This window comes from Elephas maximus, chromosome 12 (assembly GCF_024166365.1).
Source record: "Elephas maximus indicus isolate mEleMax1 chromosome 12, mEleMax1 primary haplotype, whole genome shotgun sequence".
Lineage (NCBI taxonomy): Eukaryota > Metazoa > Chordata > Mammalia > Proboscidea > Elephantidae > Elephas > Elephas maximus.
This window is the reverse complement of record NC_064830.1, coordinates 103,567,763-103,588,701: the sequence shown is the minus strand read 5'-3', so window position 1 is coordinate 103,588,701 and position 20,939 is coordinate 103,567,763. Positions and strand designations below refer to the sequence as shown.

General features: G+C 50.4%; 1 protein-coding gene across 11 annotated transcripts; it reads right to left on the bottom strand.

Moving 5' to 3' along the window:
* Nucleotides 1–20,824, bottom strand: KCTD7 (potassium channel tetramerization domain containing 7). 11 transcript variants are annotated; one of them, XM_049904574.1, is made up of 5 exons: nucleotides 20,242–20,330; nucleotides 17,483–17,719; nucleotides 15,191–16,600; nucleotides 9,417–9,595; nucleotides 1–8,797 (listed from the first exon to the last, which is right to left on the bottom strand). In XM_049904574.1, exons 3-5 carry the CDS (start codon nucleotides 15,433–15,435, stop codon nucleotides 8,421–8,423), a joined length of 801 nt encoding a protein of 266 aa, XP_049760531.1. In that variant the 5' UTR covers nucleotides 15,436–16,600; nucleotides 17,483–17,719; nucleotides 20,242–20,330; the 3' UTR covers nucleotides 1–8,420. The 11 variants fall into 11 exon arrangements, with proteins under 11 accessions (XP_049760531.1, XP_049760533.1, XP_049760530.1 ...); XM_049904576.1 differs by having other exon boundaries at nucleotides 17,483–17,673; XM_049904573.1 differs by having other exon boundaries at nucleotides 17,483–17,840; nucleotides 20,242–20,284.
* Between the last annotated feature and the right edge of the window lie 115 nt (nucleotides 20,825–20,939).

The following is a 20,939-nucleotide window of genomic DNA, read 5'->3' as shown; positions in this document are numbered from 1 at the left end:
AAAAAATTTTATTGGGGAAAATATTTGAATAAACACTTCACCAAAAAAGATACGCAGGTGGCAAATAAGCACATTAAAAAATGCTCACACCATTAGTCACAAGGGAAATGCAAATTACAATCATGATGAGATACCACAACACACCTAGTAGAATGGCTAAAATTAAAGATGACCATATGAAGTGCTGTGAACCTCAAATGGTACGTACACTGGAAGGCAGTTTGGCAGTTTCTTAAAATGTTTAAATAAAACAAACAAAAAAAAACCTCTTCTCACATACTCTGGACATGTTATCAGGAGGGACCAGTCCCTGAAGAAGGATATCATGCTTGGTAAAGTGGAGGGTCAGCGAAAAAGAGGAAGACCTTCCGTGAGATGGTTTGACACAGTGGCTGCAACAATGGGCTCAAACATAGCAACGATGGTGAGGATGGTGCAGGACCAGGCAGTGTTTCTTCTGTTGTACACAGGGTCCCTATGAGTCGGAACCGACTTGATGGCACCTAACAACGCCGACAACTATCGTGCCTCATTAACATCAGGGACAGATGTTAGCATTTGTAACACATCACAAAATGAAGGATAATTACAAAATACAGGGAACTGTGTTCTAGCCAAGTTGACACATATCTTGGGGAGGACACAATTCAATCTGTGACAGCATATATGCAAGAAAAATGTGTACACGAATGTTCGTTACAGCTTTGTGATAGTCCAAACTAGAACCCAAATGTCCATCAACATGCACGTGGATAAAGCAGCTGTGATATATTCATACGGTAGACTACCACTCAACAGTTAAAGAGGATCAAATGGATGGATGAAACGTATGCATCTCAAAATAATTATGCTGAACAAAAGAAGACAAACGAGTACATACTGTATGATTTCAATCATGTAAAATTCTAGGAAATACAAACTATAGTGATAGAAAGCACAGTGTTTCCACAGGGTTGGAGGGGGGAGACTGAAGAGGGAGACTGAGGGAGGAATTAGAAAGGGGCGGAAGAAAAGTTTTGAGGGTAATGGCCATGTTCATTATCTTGATTGGGGTGATGGTTTGACAGGACACACGTACATACAGACTCATCAAATTGACCAACAAAACTCTACACTTTTAGTGAATAGTTTATCACTCATCAATTTTACTTCAACAAAGCAGTAAAACAACATTTGGGGGAAAAAGAGCCTTCTGAAACAATTATATATCAAAAATATATGGGGCAGTGCCAGGAGTGGTGTGGGAGGGGGAAAGGAGGACTCAATGGCTAGGGGACACTGAGCTTCTGTTCAGGATGATGGTAAAATTTGGGAATGGGTAAACGTGATGGTTGAACAACGTGAATACATCTCACTGAACTGTACATGTGACGACGTTGAAATGTCAAATGTTTGTTATATATATGTTTACCAAAACTTAAAGAAATGAACAAAAAAAGTCTACTAGATAATTCAGGAGGGAGGAGGGCCCAAGCCATTCTGGAATTAATAGTCTCTTCAAATTTATTCTGTGTACTAGCCTTTGTGACACACATTTCTACTTCTCTTGGGTGAATACACAGGTGTGGAATAGCTGGGCAACGTAGGTGTATGTTCAAATTTCTAAAACCCTGCCACATAATTCTACAAAGTGGTTGTACTATCTTACACTCCCACCAGCAGTATTGAGTTCCAGTTCTCCCCATCCTCCACATATTGCCAGTGATTCAAGAAAAAAGTCAGGGTCTATAATACATTAGGCAAATCCTCTAGAAGCCATGGTGTGTTGAAGGTTGACACTGAGGTCAAAGAGCTAAGGAAAAGGTGCATCATGACCCGATTCTGGGTCCCCATTATGCAGCGATACAGGATAGTTCGATTCCAAGTCTTCCCCGCAGTTATGTTGGATTTTCTCCTGGTGGAATCCCAGGCCCTCTAGGTCATGTCATTCCTCAGAAAGAGCAACTGTGTTCTGCCCTGTTTCTAAGGCTGTGGTGTGTGGGGCTGGGGGGGGGGTAGTATTTTGGAAGGGGAAGGTGAATGTTCACCACTGAATCTTCTAAATAACCCAGATCTGTGAATTTTATAGTAACACTGTTTTTCCTTCTATTTAGACTTTAGAAACTGTTATTCATCTAAGGGAGCTCCTAGATGGCGCAAATGGTTAACATGCTCAGCTGCTAACCAAAAGTCTGACAGTTCCAGTCAACCAAAGACACCCCGGAAGAAAGGCCTGGCAATGTCCTTCCAAAAAACTTGTCATTTAAACACACTATTGAGCAGTTCTACTCTGACACACACGAGGTTGCCATGAACTAGAATACTCAGTGGCAACTACTTTTGGTTTTATAGGTGGTCCCCAGTTTACGATGAGTTCTGTTCCTAAGTCTGTCTTTAAGTTGAATTTGTACACAAGTCGGAACAGTTAGGTACTATTCGTATCTAACGTCAGTCCAATGTTTGTTTTAGTATATAGTACACAGTGTACCTTTCTATGCATAAAACATTAAAGAAACAGCAGATCAACTAAAACACCATTAACATAATAATACCGAAGCCCACAGTCCCAGAGTCAATTCCAACAGACAGCAACCCTATAGGGCAGAGTAGAACTGCCCCATAGGGTTTCCAAGGCCGTAAATCTTTATGGAAGCAGACGGCTACATCTTTTTCCCGTGGTACACCTGGTGGATTCAAACTGTCAACCTTGCAGTTAGCAGCTGAGCACTTAAAACATAATAATACAGTAATAATAACGTTTGGATGCACATTGTGGCAAAGTAGCCTCCATCTGTTATTATGAACCATTGTACATACCTCGAATTTTTTATATAATCGGTTTTAAGGGGTTGGTTCGTAACTATGGCTTGTACATAAGTCAGACGTTCCTAACCTGGGTAATGCCTGTATTCATCTAAGGCAGAAATGAGGTGCCTAATGTCTAATGGTCAATCAGGGCATTGTAGAGATGACTGAAGAGGAAAAAAAAGCACACAGTGGCCCTTGCTCAGAGCAAGGAAGGAAAACTGTATAACTGTCCTGTTCATATGTGTGTTTTATTTAGAAGTTACATTAGAAATAAAGCTTAAAATTATGTTTAAAAATAGCTAAAGTACACGATAGGAAAAAGAAAATGGTAAGAAATAAAAAGATAGAAAGTTAATGGTGTATAGTAAAAGCTAAAGGAACATGATATAAGGGAAAGTTAATTAAAAATTAAAAGTAAGTAAAGTCAGAAAGATAACTGGAGGCACAGGCAGTATAAAGACCATGGTCCAAGGGCTGAGTCCCAAACCAGGTACCAGTGTCCTCCGAGTTAACCTAAAGAGCCTTCCAGTCTGGAGGCTATGGACCAGGCTCTGGAGCACAACCCTGTGGTTGGACCTGAGGGTCTGTCCTAGATTGGGCCAGCACACCCAGTGTCCAGCCAGGGGCCGTTTTCACCTGCTCAGACATCCTCTGCGTACTGCTCCCTGAGCAAGGCCTTCTCCACCTCCCAAGGAAGGGGGAACCCATCTATTTCATGTTCAGGGGCTACTTAAGGCCTGGCAGCCTAAGGAAGTCTTTCTAGTTTTCCTTCCTAGAGCGCCTGCTTCTCAGCTCTTCACAGGTCAGGCAGGGTGAAGAGATACCGTACATACCTGAGCTGCCAACAGGAAGGGCAGGCTCTGCTGTTGAACACCCCTGAGGACTGAGGACAGAGGTGCTGGGTCTTTAGTCTTGGCTCTGCCACTTACTAGCTGTGTGCCTGTGAGGAAATGGCATCTCTGTGGCTTCAGTTTCCACGTGTAAGGTGTCATTAGACATCATTACTATGGGCTTCTGTGTACAGTCATCAGGCCAGCGAACACATGTGGCATAGACCATGCAGTGCTTTTGTTTGAAAGTCAGGATAATCAGAGACTTGAGGGAGGCAGCTGGAGGGTGGTGTAGCTCCCTGAACTTCAGAACTTACCTTTCTGGATTGGTCCATGAAGTGACTCCAAGGGGCATCTTCATGAGGCCACTCGTCAGCCAGGAAGGGGCCAAACTGCCTCAGGGGAAGGGCAGCTTACGTTCATTTTCCTCAAGAAAGGCTCACATAAGCTTAGAGGCACTGGTCTCCCCTCAGAAAGAAGTGGGGGATACCATGGGAGGGATGTGCTTCAGAGCCACCTGGCTGGTGAGTCACACCGCGAGGAAGCAATAGTGGTGTCTTCTTCCCCTGAGAGCTCTCAGCAGAGCTGTCTGCCTGGGCTGGGGCAGGCACGAGCCTACCTGAGCAGAGACAAGGTTGGAGCAATCCAGAAGGTTCTCCATGGATCCCACCTTCCTTTAACTTCGGTCAGGGCAGAAGCTCAGCTGCTGCTCTCAGGAGAGAATCTGTTTTATTTAGTGCAGCATCCCAAAGCCTACCCCATGTTAGACAGAAACCAAGACATATTTCCTGGTGAAGGGAGGGTGCGGGCAGCGGAGGGATGAAAGCAGGTCTCTATAAAAAGAAAGGCACACCACCCGGGTTCTGATGCTCGACTTTAATGCCACCTGTGGCTCCCGAGGCTCCAAGCGCCAAAGCACTCGCAGACAGGTACATGAACACACACGGGCAGTGCTATTCCATGTCCACAAGCCCCACATGTACAGAAGGAAGACACGGGGCTGGGGGTCTCGCACACTCCAGAGCGACTACCTGTCCTAGCCCGACCTTTGTTCCCACCTCCCCCAGCCCCTGCAGCCCCCGCAGCCCCTCCTAGTGCATGCATATGTATATATGCAAATTTTCTTCCAAAATTCCAAACACTGCCTCTTCCACCCTGTCCCAGCTTAACGCCTATTTCAGGACCACGATGTGGGCACCACTTTGGTGCACAAGCCCCGCAACGTGGTGCCCAGAAAAGCCTGGGAGCGCTCGCACGAGGAGCAGACACGAACAGATGGTACGCAGAAGGAAGACTTTAGAAACTCTTACTGCGGTCACAACACTCAGCGTGAAGAGTTGTGTGTTGTCTGGCTGTTGTTTTTCTCAACCTCTTCAGCGCAGACCAGGATCCCATACTGATGCCCACCCCCTTAATGTCTCACAACAGTCTACGCCCCAGTCCTCCAGCCAGTTGTCTAGAACAGGAGGATTAAACCTGCTCAGTCTTAGGTTAAGCCTCCCGTAGTTCCCAGGCCATCCTAATCCCGGAAACGGACAACGGAGGAGGATCCTTTGAGAGTCTGTTGGCTGCCTTCTGCAAGGGAAGCGCTGGGCAGCCTGGAGGGCCAACCAGAGGGGGAGCGGGGTGGTGAAGACGTCCGACCTCCTGTTCAGAACATCACCAGGAGAACCCCTCCCCCGGGATGGCGTGATGTGCTTCATCGTGGTCTTGTTTCTGACTTTTTTGTTGCTATTGGTTTTTAAAATTTTTTGTGTTTTAGGTGAAAGTTTACAACGCAAATTAGCTTTTCATTAAAACATTTACACACAAATTATTTGTGACTTTGGATGCAATCCCTGCAATGTGTCAGTACTCTCCCCCTTTCCACCCCAGGTTCTCTGCATCCATTTGTCCAGTTTTCTGTCCCTTCCTGCCTTCTTGTCTTCGCTTTTGGGCATGAGTTGCCCATTTGGTCTGGTATACTTGATTGAGCTAAGAAGCACGTTCTTCCCACGTGTTATTGTTTGTTTTATAGGCTTGTCTGATCTTTGGCTGAAAGTGGACTTCGGGAGTGGCTTCAGTTCTGAGTTAGCAAGGTGCCTGGGGGGGCCATAGTCTTGGAAGTTCTTCTAATCTTTGCTAGACCAGTAAGTCTTTTTTTTGTGAATTTGAATTTTGTTCTACATTTTTCTCCTGCTCTGTCCAGGACCCTCTGTTGTGATCCCTGTCAGAGCAGCGAGTGGTGGTAGCCAGGCGCCATCTACTTCTGGGCTCATGCTGGTGGAGGCTGTGGTTCATGAGGTTTAATCTGTATTTTTATTGAATTTTGTTACGGCTAGCATTGCACTACAGTCCTAGCCCCTAAAGTGTCTACCTTCCTACCCAGTGAGCATAGCACCTGGGAGGAAAACTGCCCAAAGCTGAACACAAGGACGTTCCGAGGCCAGCAATTCAAGGGTCTGACTCCCCAGTAATCCCTGGCCCCTCTCAAGACAATGGTCTCGTTCCTCATCGTGGTGGGGAGCATTTACTAACATTCTGCATGAGAATTCTATGAAAAATACTTCTTTTGCATCAGGGAGCTTTCATCCTTTGGAGCCCTCTTCCTGTCCCAACCCTTTTTATGTGCTGGGTCTGGCTATCTAGAGTTAGGGAGGGATCTGACTGGGAGAAGCCATTTCCTTGAAGATGACCCCTTTCTTTGGAGGCCACTACCACAGAACACAACATCAAAAACCACCTCCCAGCCTGGCCTTGGCCTCTCAAACTGGGCTATGACATTCTTTTACTCCCATTAAAAAGAGCTCTAAGCTGGCCAGCCAGTGTCCCTCCTGCCTGCTCTGCTGACCCAGAGTCCTGTCTCCCCATCTGGGTCAGAGCACACCACTGTGAGAACAGCTTGGGGGGCAGAGAGGTGGAGGGAGGGGGTCTTTGCCCAGCACCCCTGAAACCCCAAGCAAGTCTCAGGGCCTATTTATGAGCAAACCTACATTTGAGCAGTTACTCCATGTCTTATGTGGATGGACCCTACATGGCCCAGAGGTGGGATACTCGTGGCGGGCTGGACCACTGAAAGCACTGGGCTGACTCATCTGTGCTCCACTCACCCTGACCTCCTCCTGAGCAGCTGGTCTCTGTGTCTGCTGAGAAGTGAACACAGATTAGGGAGGAACACCATGCAGACCCACAGGAAGGAAAGACTGTGCTGTTGGAACAAGGCAAGAACCGTGCTGCATGGCTGAGCTGCAAGCGAGACGTCACTCCAGAAAAGAGACCGTGATAGGAAAAACACACACCTGGAACCTGAGGCCTGTCCTTTCCCCTTAGAGCTCGGTCTCCATCTCTGCTCCACCCACACAAGAGTGAAATTTAGGAGCTCCCACACAGGCACCAGGGGGTCAGTGCCCCCCAGTCCCAGGAGGGAAGTCAGCCTGGGCCTGGGGCCTGCCCTCTCTTCCTCAGAGGGTTACAGACATCCTCAGCTCACCTTGCCCACCTCACAGTCTACTCCTGTAGGACTGAGACCTGTGGGGCTGCCCTCACCAACCCTTTGCATATAAATATCCCTAAGAGGACAGCCAGGGAGAGGCCAGGTATTCACCGTCCCAGGGGACAGAAATGTTGCATCTGACTAGTGGTACCACGTAGCTCTGCCTGGAGGAGTCACATGCTCACACCCTGACCAGCGCCTGGGCTGCAGACAGCCAGGAGGACATGCAGGGGGGAGATCCTTGGGGGTCTTTCTCTCTCACCAGTGTGGGAGTGACACATAACCAGGGTCTGCTGCTGGCTTCCTCCAGCTCCAAGGATGGCTGAGCCTCTCACCCAGCCCTTCCTTCACTGCCCCAGAACAGACACCCACCCAGAAGGAGAACGTTAGCAGGATAATGCCAAAGGGGCTAAAGGGGGGTCCCCGTCCAAGGAGGTTCCCCGCACTCCTGACCCTAACACACGAAAGAGTAGCCAGGGAGGTCTTCTGAGCCTCCCCGGAGGACACTACATCTCAAAGAGAACAGAAAATCTAGGTGCCCTGTTTGCTCTGACTTAGGAAATCTTCAAAAGCAGATTCTGAAATTCGCATTCCGGCCCTGTGAGAAGACAACCCCCGCAGGCAAGGAAGGTTGGTGGAAGGTAGGAGAAGCCAAGGCCCCAAGACAGGGCTGTAAACATGGTGGTTTTCTAAGGCCAACCTGGTACATGGCTTTGGCAACTACAGTTACATCTCCAAAAGGTGGTGAGGGCCATGTGGGAAGAGAGAAAGCTTCTGTCCACATCCTCAGACGGCAAGGGGGAAGGGAGCACTGGGAGAGACAGGTGCTCTTTCTTCTTCAGGCAGGGGTTGTGAGGCTGTTTGGAGAGAATCCCATCCCCCATCATGTCTGTCCTTACACCTACAGCTGAGCACAGGAAGGGGCAGGTAAACAATGTGGAAGAAGTGCTTACACCTACATTAGTTTGGTAACGTGACTCTACAAAGGGCAGAAATGCTCCTGCCTGGCCAAGAAGGTGACAGCACCTCTCTGGTCTTCTCAGTCAAGCCCTAGCAAGACTCCATCAGCCGCAGGCAAAGCGGGCCACGCCTGGAAGCAGGGCCAGGGGAGTGCAGGCCCGGGCCCCACCGGCATGGGCCCTGAGCCTGCCTCTGAGGCACCACGGGGAGAAGGGAGCTGCACCGCCATGCCCTGGGAGCCGTGCCACAGGCCTCATCCCCACCTCGGCAGGTCCTAGGCAGGCAGAAAGACACCCTTGCAGGGATCTTACTCCCAGAGCCACCAAGGGACACGGCTCCCCGCTGACGGCCTCTGCTCCCTACCAGGCTACTCACCACCATGTGATCTTGAACTCATAGATGGGACGCTTGCAGTAGTAATGGTTGATGAGGTGCTTGTCACACACCCCAATGCACTGGTAGTCCACCGTGAGGCCCTGGGCCGACAGGTCCGTCACCAGGCAGTGCAGCAGGTCGTAGACATCAGCCACAGCCTCCCAGGGCCCGAACGACACGTCCACCTCGCAGTGGTGCTCAAAGAGCTGCCCATCGCTCTCGCTCCGCTCAAAGCGCAAGGAGCTGAGGAGCGGACACTCGTAGGGCGTGATGGGCATCTCCTCCTTGAAGACGCAGACCTTGAGCTTGGCGAAGCGGGCCTTCCGCTGCACCGCACGCAGCCGGGCGATCTCCACGATCCGCTCCAGATGGTCTGCGCAGGTGAACACAGCGTCCATCACAGGGTGGGGAGGGGCCGGGCAGGGGAGCCTCAGTGATGGCAGGATGCAGGAGGAAGAGAGATTCCCAGGGGAGGGGCTCTGTGGGCCTGGGAAGGGCACAAACTTAACCAGGGCTTGTGGTTCTCCATCCCGGTCCCGGCTGCCTTTGGCTTGACTCCGACTCACGGCCATGCCATGTGTGTGTCAGAGTAGAACTGTGCCCCATAGGGTTTTCAATGGCTGATATTTCGGAAGTAGACTGCCAAGCCTTTCTTCCGAGGCACTTCTGGGTGAACTGGAACGTGCAGCTTTTGGTTAGTAGCTGAGCGCGTTAACTGTTTGCACCACCTAGGGACTCCATGGTTTTCCATAGCAAAAAGGAAACCAACGGAACGAGGACTGTTCTTTTAGAAGGAAATGTGATGGCTGTCATAGGCAAGATGGCCCACTCTAGCCCGAATCTTCCTGGGGTGACTGGGAGGGGCGGGATTCTTTTCTATCCCAGTCATCTGGATGAACCTTGGAGCCACTTGTGCTGGTAGAGACCAAGGTACCGACAGATGTCAGGGACCCTCCTCCTCAACCCCCTCTCCTGGGCAGTTGACCCCTCACCTTTGTAATAGGGCATAAGTCCCAGAAACGCCTGGCGCACCTTCTCCCCCTTGAGCGGCTGCATGTTCTCCAGCTCCTCCAGGAGGGCTCCAATGGCGTAGTACTGGGCCTCCTTGTACACGGCCCGGACACGCTCCCAGGGCGGCAGGTCCCCTGAGCGTAGGAAGTTCAGCACATCTCTGAGAGGGAAGGACAGGGGGCTGGTGAGGAGAAGCTAACGGACCTGTGTGGTGCCACATAGTTAGAGCACAGGCTCTGGCCCCAGACTGCCAACTGTTGACCTCAGGTGAGTGACTTAACCTCTCTGGGCCTGTTTCCTCATCTGTAGAATGGGGAGAAATAACGGAACTACCTTATAACATTGAGGGCATTAACTGAGTTAATACGTGAAAAAAACCCCAAACTCATGGCCATCAAGTCAGTTCTGAGTCATGGCGACCCTGAGTGTGCAGAGTAGAACTGCTCCATAGGGCTTTCAAGGCCGTGACCTTTCTGAAGCAGATCACCAGGCCTTTCTCCTGAGGTGCCTCTGGGTGGATTTGAACCACCAACCTTTTGTTTAGTAGTAAAGCGCTTAATCATCTGTGCCACCCAGGGACTCCTGTTCTAGGGCTGAATAAAATCACATGTTGCATTTTTCAAAAATAAGACTCAGTCCTTCTAATTCTCTTTCCCGATTCCTTAGCACTGAGAGTGATCAGATTCCTCACTGGTAGGTGTGGGAAGAGTGCTCCTGTAAGGATGTGAGTAAACCACGCCATGAAGCAGCTGCCCCAATAATTGTCTATGACTGTACACGCCTAGCAACACCCACTACCTGTGTGTCCTCCCCTCCAATCCTCCACTTCAGGATGAGGAGACAACGGGCTCAGAACGCCCTTGCTCAAGGAGCTGAGGCTGCCAGAGACTCGGGTGCAGACAAGGTTGGCTCCAAGCCACACCCGCTGTACTTAGGACTTCAGCACAAATGGTTCAGATCAAACGGTCCTCCACAGGGTACTGGGGGTGCATGAGCTGTGTCAGCAGAGAAATGCGCCCCCAAACGCCCTGAGCTCCACTCTCTTTTATCTGGGTCTTCAGAAAACTTGGTCTGCTGATGATGACTCACAGGCCGCTGGAGTCCTGTGGCTCAAGCCGGAATGCCACAATACTCCACTCTCCACATGCCCGTGGCTGGCTCCTCACTCTGCAGTGCCACTTGGGCACGGCGCAGTAGCCTAGAGCCAAACCCTGTCCCCCTCCTCACACCCCCGTCCCATACAAGTCCTCTAGGACCTTCTGCAAGCCTTGGTGAGCTCCGGAGACCACAACCCTGGAGCAAGCCCCAGCTCAGAGCACTGTAGGAGCTGCCAGCTGAGGCCAGCACTTTCTTCTCCCAAACAGCCTGCAAACAAAAATCTTTTTATAGTTCTGCCGAGTGAAGTGACACTTTGTTTTCTCAGCCTTGGAGGCAGCTGACAGCCCAATGGGGAAACCTAGATGCTCCAAAGCAAACAATTTGGCCACAGGTTCCTTCCTGAGGATAAAAGTGACCTTTCCCAGTGCGGGTGTTCTTGTTTGACGGCCAGCACAGAGAGGTGGTGGTTGGAGGGTTTCTACCTCTCTGGTTCAAGGTCAAGGACCACATCAGTTCTCTACTCACCTCCAAAGTTAACAAAGAGTTTCAGGCACATACTCTGAAAGGGATGTGGCCAGGGATCACACCAACCAAAAGACACCAAACCCACTGCCACTGAGTGGATTCCAACTCGTGGCAGCCCCCTGGGTTATAAAGTAGAACTGTGCTGCATAGAGTTTTCTTGGCTGTAATCTTTGCAGGAGCAGTTACCAGACTTCCTTCTGTAGTGCCATTGGGTGCAACACCAGCCAAAAAAACCAAACTCATTGCTGTCAAGACGATTCTGACTCATAATGACCCTATAGGATAAAGTAGAACTGCCCCATTGGGTTTCCAAGGAGTAGTTGGTGAATTCGAACTGCCAACCTTTTGGTTAGCAGTTGCGCTCTTAACCACTGCACCACCAGGGCTCCAAGGAGTCACACCAGGGCTCTTTATTTAATCCTTGTTGTCTGATAGGCCTGCAGGGAAGCTATGTTGTTATTGTTAGGTGCCATCGAGTCAGTTCCAACTCAGAGTGACCCTACGAACAACAGAACGAAACACTGCCAGGTCTTGCACCGTTCTCACAATTGTTGTTATGCTTGAGCCCATTGTTGCAGCCACTGTGTTAGTCCATCTCATTGAGGGTCTTCCTCTTTTTCGCTGACCCTCTGCTTTACCAAGCATGATGTCCTTCTCCAGGGACTGGCCCTTCCTGATAACTTGCTTTTAAGGAGCATTCTGGCTGTACTTCTAAGACACATTTGCTCATTCTTCTGGCAGTCCATGGTATATTCAATATTCTTTGCCAACACCATAATTCGAAGGCATCAATTCTTCTTTGGTCTTCCTTATTCTTTGTCCAGTTTTCACATGCATATGGCACAACTGAAAACACCATGGCTTGGCTCAGATGCACTTAGTCCTCAAAGTGTCATCTTTGCTTTTCAACACTTCAAAGAGAACTTTTGTAGCAGATCTGCCCAATGTGATACGTCATCTGATTTCTTGACTGCTGTTTCCATGGGTGTTGATTGTGGTTCCAAGTAAAATGATATCCTTGACAACTTCAAACTTTTCTGTTTACCATGATGTTGCTTCCTGGTCCAGGTGTGAGGATTTTTGTTTTCTTTATCTTGAGGTGTAATACAAGCCTTTGATATTCATCAGTAAGTGCTTCAATTTCTCTTCACTTTCAGCAAGCAAGACTGTGTCATCTGCATATTGCAGATTGTTAATGAGTCTTCCTCTAATCCTGATGCCAAGTTCTTCTTCTTACAGTCCAGTTTCTTGGATTATTTGCTCAGTGTACACGTTGAATAAGTAACGGTGAGAGGACACAACCCTGACACACACCTTTCCTGACTTTAAACCACGCAGCACCTGCAGAACAGCTGTAATTATTCCTTATTTCCTAAACAAGGAAACTGAGGCTTAAAGTCTTTAAGTTGTTTACATGTAAGGGAGCCACATGTCCCTTCTCAGAAAAGGTAATCTTTTTGAGGGTATGTTTTTCTTTATGGTTAAAATGACATGAACGACAGAAGGTTTTTGTTAAGCCTTTTCTTGGCAAAATCAAAGAAGGGCAGCCCTGTGTCAGCCCTTCCCTTACCTTTTTTGGTTTGTGTCTTAGTTAACTAGTCTGAAGGATGCGCTCTGCTCCTGGCTCTTCTTGCTTGGTGGTATGAGGTCCTCCTCCTCTCTGCTTGACGCTCTCTTTTATATCTAAAAAGCGATTGACTCAAGATATAACCTGAGCCTATAGTTTGAGTCCTGCCTCATTAACATAACTGCCTCTCATCCTGCCTCATTAACATTGTTATGGATTGAGCTGTATCCTCCAAAGATGTGTCAACTTGCCTAAGCCATGATTCCCCATATTGTGTGATTGTCCACCATTTTGTCATCTCATGTGATTTTCCTATGTGTTGTAAATCCTACCTCTGTAATGTTAATGAGGCAGGATGAGAGGCAGTTATGTTAATGAGACAGGACTCAATCTACAAAATTAGGTTGTAACTTGAGTCAATTTCTTTTGAAATTTAAAAGACAGAAGCAAGCAAAGAGACACAGGGACCTCATACCACCAAGAAGGCAGCTCCAGGAGCAAAGCACGTCCTTTGGATCCAGGGTTCCTACACTGAAAAGCTCCTAGTCCAGGGGAAGATTGATGACAAGGACCTTCCTCCAGAGCCTACTGAAAGAGAAAGGTTTCCCTTGGAGCTGATGCTCTAAATTTGGACTTCTAGCCTACTAGACTGTGAGAGAATAAACTTCTGTTTGTTGAAGCCATCCACCTGTGGTATTTCTGTTATAGCCGCACTATATAACCAAGACAAACATCATAGCAGTTAGGATTTACAACACACAGGACAATATGTGTTGTAAAATCCATAAATAATCCGAGAAGCTGGACTACATGAAGAACGGGGCGTCAGGATTAGAGGAAGATTAACGGCCTGGGTTATGCAGAATTCCTTGCTGAAAGTGAGGAGAACTTGAAGCACTTACTGATGAAGATCAAAGACCACGGCCTTCGGTACGGATTGCACCTCAACATAAAGAAAACAAAAATCGTCAGAACTGGACCAATGAGCAACATCATGACAAACGGAGAAAAGACTGAAGTTGTCAAGGATTTCATTTTACTTGGATCCACAATCAACACCCATGGAAGCAGCAGTCAAGAAATCAAACAATGCATTGCACTGGGCAAATCTGCTGCAAAAGACGTCTTTAAAGTGTTAAAAAACAAAGATGTCACTTTTAGGACTAAAATGCATCTGACCCAAGCCATGGTGTTTCCAGTCACCTCCTGGGCATGCAAAAGCTGGGCAATGAATAAGGAAGACAGACGAGGAAGTGATGTCTTTGAGTTACGGTGTTGGCAAAGAATGTTGAATATACATACCATGGACTGCTAAAAGAACGAACTAATCTGTCTTAGAAGGACAGGAATACTCCTTAGAAGCAAGGATGGTGAGATTTCGTCTCATATACTTTGGACATGTTATCAGGAGGGATCAGTCCCTGGAGAAGGACATCATGCTTGGTAAAGTAGAGGGTCAGCAAAAAAGAGGACGACCCTCAACGAGATGAGCTGACACAGTGGCTGCGACAATGGGCTTAAGAATAACAATGATCATGGGGATGGCGCAGGATCAGGCAGTGTTTCATTCTGTTGTACACAGGGTCACTCCGAGGTGGAACCAACTCAATGGTACCTAACTACATCAGGACAATCACATCAGATCACAAAATGGTGGACAACTATACAGTACGGGGAATCACATTCTAGCCATGTTGATACACATTTGAGGGGACACAATCCAATGCACAGCAGTTTGTTTTACACTACAGTAAGAAGTCTGGGAACCACTGCTGCACACCACGGCAATGCGGAACCCCAGAATTTGGAACTAGGGTGTTTTCCGAGAGGCTGTTTGTACCGCCTGGGCCTCTAGGTAGGGTCATGCCTATTCCTTTCCACACAGATGACACTTCCAGTCTTAGACGGCATAGAACAGGAGTATCATCATTCCCAGCCACAGGTGTGTTACCTGGGACTTCCCTGTCATTGTCCCCTTTAGGAAAGTAACTAAGAATTTTGGCCCAATTTAATAAGCACATTTATTAAATGCCATCAGCATGTTATCTCCCTTTCTAGGTACTATCGTTAAGTGTTCGGCTGCTAACCAAAAGATGAGAAATTCGAATCCACTATTGGAAACCCTATGGGGCAGTTCCTATAGGCTCACCATGAGTTGCAACCAACTCGATGGCAATGAATTTGGATTTTTTTGGTTTTTAGGTAGTATGGAAAAAAAAAATAAAGCCACTGATGTCAAGCCAATTCTGACTAATGGCGTCGCCATGTGTTATATAATAGAAAACCCTACGGAGCAGTTCTACCCTATAACACATGGGGTTGCCATGAGTTGGAGGTGGCTCGAAAGAACAACAATCTTTGTAAAAGCAGACTGCCAAGGAGGGCTTTCTTCCATGGCCACTGACTGGGTTTTAACTGCCTATCTTTAGGTTAGCAGTTGAGCGCACTCTTTGTGCCACCCAGGGCCCTTCTAGGTGCTATGGAAAATGCCAAAGGCCCAAACCCAATCCCACACTACTCACTTGCATGGACTACAAAACTGAATGTGGAGGGGGGGAGACTCACCCAAAGTGAGTACCATCACGGTCAATGAAGTATCGGCCCTCGGCATCGGTGGGGATGTAATGCCGCCCACTGAACATGGCCGCCAGCATGGTGTCTTCATAGCGCCGCAGGGTGGACAGGCGTGTGGTGAAGTGGGCCCCTCCGATGTTGAGGGGGACAACCTCAGGAAACTGGAAAGGAACCACCAGGGCTCTCAGACAGGCCGGGGGAATGAGAGCCAGGCTGCCCGATGGGTGCCACGCCATTTACTCTGTCACCGGAATCCACACCCAGGGGCCTGTCTGAATGCTTTCTTCTCTCTCCTCTCTCTTCCCCGTACCATCAATTGCCGAGTCCTACCCATCCTACCCCTGAACTACTAAACCAGCTGCCACCGAGTCCATTCCAACTCATGGCGACCTCACACACGTCAGAGTAAAACTGTGTTCCGTAGGGTTTTCAATAGCTGATTTTTCAGAAATAGGTTTCCAGGTCTTTCTTCCAAGGTACCTCTGGGTGAACTCAAGCCTCCAAGCATATTAAGCATTTGTGGCACCCAGGGACTACTCCGCCTCTAAAACCAAACACCAAACACACAGGGATTTTAACCATTGTCACAAAACGGTTTGTGTATGAATTATTGAATGGAAAACTTTTTTATTGTAGCAAATTAGTTTCTACAGTTAAACAATTCATACACATATTGCTTTGTGATATTGGTTACCATCCCCAAGACATGTCAACACTCTCCCCTTCTCGACCTTGGGTTCCCCATTACCAGCTTTCCTGTCCCCTCCTGCCTTCTCGTCCTTGCCCCCGGGCTGGTGTGCCCCTTTAGTCTCGTTTCGTTTCATGGGCCTGTCTAACCTTTGGATGAAGGGTGAACCTCAGGAGTGGCTTCATTACTGAGCGAAAAAGGTGTCCGGGGGCCATACTCTCAGGGTTTCTCCAGTCTCTGTGAGGCCAGTAGGTCTGGTCTTTTTTGTGAGTTAGAATTTTGTTCTACATTTTTCTCCAGCTCTGTCCAGGAGCCTCTATTGGGATCCCTGTCAGAGTAGCCAGTGGTGGTAGCAGGCACCATCTAGTTGTGCTGGACTCAGTCTGGTGGAGGTTGTGGTAGCTGACCATTAATTCTTTGGGCTAATCTTTCCCTTAGTTTTCCTCATTCTCCCTTGCTCCCAATGGGGTGAGACCAGTGGAGCATCTTAGATGGCCGCTCACAAGCTTTTAAGGCTGAATGAGAAACTAATTTGCTGGATAAACTTTCACCTAAAGCACAATCAAAAGTTACAAAACAAAAACAAAAAACCTACTGCTGCCGAGTCGATTCCAGCTCAGGGCAACCCATATGTTACAGAGAACTGCCCCATAGGGTTTTCTTGGCCGTAATCTTTAGGAAGGAGATCACCAGGTCTTTCTCCTGTGGTGCCCCTGGGTAGATTCAAACCATCAACGTCTTGGTTAGTAGACAAGCGCAAACTGTTTGCACCACCCAGGGACCTTATTCTACTTCCAAGAGCCCTCAAATCGGGTCTCTCACCCCAACCCCACTATCTCACTCTACAGGTCAAGTTTTCATCGCCCTCTTTCCACTGCCTGAGCTTGCCACCTCTGTACCCTTGCCCATGCTGTCTCCTCAGCCCAAAATGCTCTTCCCACCCTCCCTCTCCCTCATACGCACCACCTAACAAATGGAACTGCACCCAACTGTAGTGTAGGTTTTCATTGCACAGGGTCGCCTGGATGGGAGAGACTTGCTAACCCAGCTGTGAGCCCTTTACTAATCCTCACCAAGGCACCACAGGTTAACAGCATCCACTCACCCTAAAGGTTCCCCTCCTCTGTGACCATTTCTGCTCTCCTCTCCAACTACTAACTGAAAGGTTGGCAGTTGGAACCCACCCAGCAGCACTGTGGAAGAAAGGCCTGGCAAACTGCGCCCATAAATATGACAAGAAAACCCTATGGAGCGCAGTTCTACTGAGTAACACACGGAGCTGCCATGAGTCAGAATCGACCCGAAAGCAATGGTTTGGTTTTTGTTTGGTCCCTGGCCTTCCCCAAGATGTTGCTGTTAGTCGCCGCGGAGTCGATTCTAACTCATGGTCACCCCATGCGTGTCAGAGTAGAACTGTGCTCCACAGGGTTGTCAGGGCTGTGACGTTTCTGAGACACCTCTGGGTGGATTCGAACCACCAACCTTTTGGCCAGTGGTTGAGCACTTAGCCATCTGCGCCACCCACCCCCAGAACAGAGGTAACAAAACATTCCCTCCATCCTGCCTTCACTCTATGCCACACTCTATTACAGCACCTGGTACGATACACTGGTGATGATTTTCTTCTGTCAGCTGGCCTGACCAGACCCCAAGCTGCCCAGGGGCAGGGACAGCGTCGTGTTCTCCACCCATGGGCCACCCACAGCAGGGCTCTGCAGATGTCCACTGAATACCTCCAGGCGTCCACTCCTCATTCTCTGTTCCTCACCGTCCCCTCCTGCTGAATCTGCAGAGATTAGTCTCCAGCTTGGCTGAGGTTCTGGAAGCAAGGGCTGGGTGAGGAGCAGGGAAATGAGGGGGTAGATTGGCCCTGGGAAGCTCGAAGTTCCCCCCTAAAATGCTCAGGCATTTTGTGTTTTTTCTCGGATGGCGTTCCCAGCCTGCCGTTTCTACCTACAGCATGTGAAAGAGATGAGGCCGGTTCTAATTTTCCCACAAACCTCTTGTAGATTAACGGAAATGTTAGCCTAGTGCATACTTTTCAGTATCGTGACATCTCTCTGGCTCCAGTGAAAGTCTATATACATTTATCCAGACAATCCCTTTTCCTACCTTTCAAATCCTTTGTGAAATAAAGTAGGAAACAAATACATGAACTACAACTTACCCAGGTCCTTGCACAGTAAAGACCAAAATAGTTGTTGAATGTATGATGAATGCACGAACGAATGAATGAAGCTGACAGGCATTTACAGCTCTGTGGCTGTGTGTACCGTTACTCTTCTGCTCTTGGATGAAGCGGAAATGCCTCCTGCTTACTCTATGTTGTTGTTGGCTGCCGTCAAGCCAGCCCCCGATTCATGGCAACCCCACACACAATGGAACAAAACACTGCCCGGTTCGGCACCATCCCCACGATCGGTTACGACCTTTGGGATTCACAGGGTTTTCACCGGCTGGTTTTCTGAAGCAGATCGCCAGTTCTCTCCTCTTAGCTGTCTCAGCCTGGAAGCTCTGCTGAAACCTGGTCGGCATCAGAGCAACACACAAGCCACCGCTAACAGATGGGTAGTGGCTGCGCCTGAGGTGCGTTGGCCGGGAACCTGGGTCTCCCACGTGGAAGGGGGAATTCTCCCACTGAACCACCAGTTGCCCAGCTTGTGCTACAGCTCCTGTAAACCATTCTCTGTGCATACCAAGGATCAAGTATCGTTTTGGAGTAATACGTTCCCAAATGCATTACAAAGGTAAAACATTTTGTATTACAAACTTGTAATACAAGTTCTTTATATTTGTAGAGATTTTTAAATCTTTTCCAAGAGTATCTCCTAAAAATCCAAGTGTTTGTCGCATATTAGAGATGAGAAGACTGAGGCAGAGAGGAAACAAGGAACTGAAAATGAGTTTGAAGCAGCACAATGGGCAGGAAGCTGGCACCGCAGCCCTGGCCGCCCAGCTCCACGTCCTGCGCTCTTTCCCTCAAACCAAATAGTTCTTCCAACGACAATGCACAACAGGACCCTTGACAGTCCCCTCTGCTCTTGTTAAAAACAGCATCACTGTGCTTCCAGCGGTCCTTTTCTTCCAATTGCTAGGAGTACTTCTAACTGACAGGTTGGCGGTTCGAATCCACCCCAGGTGCCTCGAAAGAACAGCCTGATGATCTGCTCCTGAAAAATCAGCCATTGAAAACCCTATGGAGTGCAGTTCTACTCTGACACACATGGGGGCGCCATGAGTCAGCATCGTCTCAACAGGAACTGGCTTGAGTACCCCTAGAGTTTTGCTCATTTTCACAAGCTCTCTATGATGGAGAAGCTTGCTGGAGAAGCTCACAGGCCGGGAAGGAGGCAGAGTCCAGCCTGGCCCAGCATGTCTCCTGCAGCCCCAGGCTGAGTCCTCTGCAGGGGAGACAAGGTGTCTGTCTGGGCCTGGGCAGCTCTGGGACTCTTTTGGGATTAACTCACCAAGATGTTTAGCTCTTTGAAACCACTTCACACCCATTTCCTCACTGAGCCTCACACTGTGGTGACAGAAAAGCAAACTGAGGCCTAAAGGACCAGACAGCTTCAGGGAGGTGAGCAAGGAGCTAGTGAGACTTCCTCCGTGGGGCCCACCCCACTCCCGGCTGTAGGAACAGGGCTTCCAGCCCCAAGCAACACTACCTGCTTCCAAGAGCCTCACCTAGCCTAGCCCAGCCCAGTGTCTCTGAGGCTCTGTCCCCCGTCACATACTGCCACACCTGGCACTACCTTAGCCTCTACCTCCTGGTTTCCACCCTCAGTGCCCTGCAGCACCCCACCTCCCTCCTGTTCTCCCTTGTCTTCAGGGTCATCTCAGGCGTTACTGGGATGGAGTCCCACAAGGCAGTGAGACCAGGGGGAGCCACCGAGCATCAGGGCACAGCAGCTAGTGTGCTAGTGATGGAGGAGGAGGGGCTGTGGGGACACCCCTACTCCTCGGCCAGCTGCTCCTCTGCAGATGGCTTCCTGCCCCTCTCTGGGCAGCTGGAGGCTGGCTTTGGGCCGCCGCCCGGCCTCCTCTTGGCCCCTCTGGAAGACACCAGCATCTCCCGGCTTCTTGGTCCGGTCAGCGGCCTGGCATCCCGCCCCAGGTTGGTGGGGGCGGGGCAGAGGGGTGCGGTCAGTCACCCTCCCAGGCCGGGCGCACTGGGGGACTGGGGACCGGGTGCCCCGGGGCAGGGGACACACCCGGGCCATCAATGGTGGGGGAACCCAACCCCGGACCTCGCAGGGCGCCCGCCCCACGGGCAGCTGCCCGGCCCCACTGCCCCTCCCGGCCCCACTGCCCCTCCCGGCCCCGCTGCCCCCCCCCCCCCGGCCCGCCCCGGTACCTCCTGGGGCAGCAGCGGCAGCGCGTGACCCGCCTGCGTGGCCGTCGGGGTGGCTGGCTCCAGAGAGTCGTCCTCGGCGTCGGAGCTGGACATGGCACCGGCCGGGGGACGGCTGTCTGGCTCCCGCCCCGTGACTACCACCATCCCTCTGGCTCCGGGCAGGGGCACGGCTCGGGCACTAGGGCTGAGCAGCGCTGGACATGACGCGGCTGGCTGACCGGCGGCGGGGCCGGAGGGGGCCGCTCCCTCGGCGGACCGGATCGGGACCACCGCCGACAGCGGCCACTGGCCCCATCGGGCCGCCGCCCCCACTGGCTGAGCCCGGCGCACTCCGCCCTGATAGGCAGCAGGCTTGCCCAATCCCCGAGCAGGAGCGCGTTCAGCCTGCGTCTGAGTGGCCTGCTTGCCTGCCCGGCTCTGATTGGCCCTCTCCGCCCTCTAGCGCTGGTCCCTGCGTAGAGGGAGGTGGCGCCCTGGATGCGCGCGGCGGGTGCCCGGGGCCGGGTGCGCGCGGAGCGGGATGCCCGAGGGCGCGCGGAGCGGGATGCCCGAGGCCGGGTGCGCGGGGCGGGGGCCCGGGGCCGGGTGCGCGCGGAGCGGGATGCCCGAGGGCGCGCGGAGCGGGATGCCCGGGGCCGGGTGCGGGGGGCGGGATGCCCGAGGCCGGGTGCGCGGGGCGGGGGCCCGGGGCCGGGTGC

Bases quoted from the DNA above. Each gene is read 5' to 3' on its own strand.
- KCTD7 (XM_049904568.1), bottom strand. From the start codon at position 20,385: ATGGTGGTAGTCACGGGGCGGGAGCCAGACAGCCGTCCCCCGGCCGGT. The intron at 15,361-20,241 runs GTACCGGGGCGG...GTTCCTTTCCAG, and splicing joins TGCCGCTGCTGCCCCAGGAG to TTTCCTGAGGTTGTCCCCCT. The intron at 8,798-9,416 runs GTGAGGGGTCAA...TCACCTGCGCAG, and splicing joins ACTTATGCCCTATTACAAAG to ACCATCTGGAGCGGATCGTG.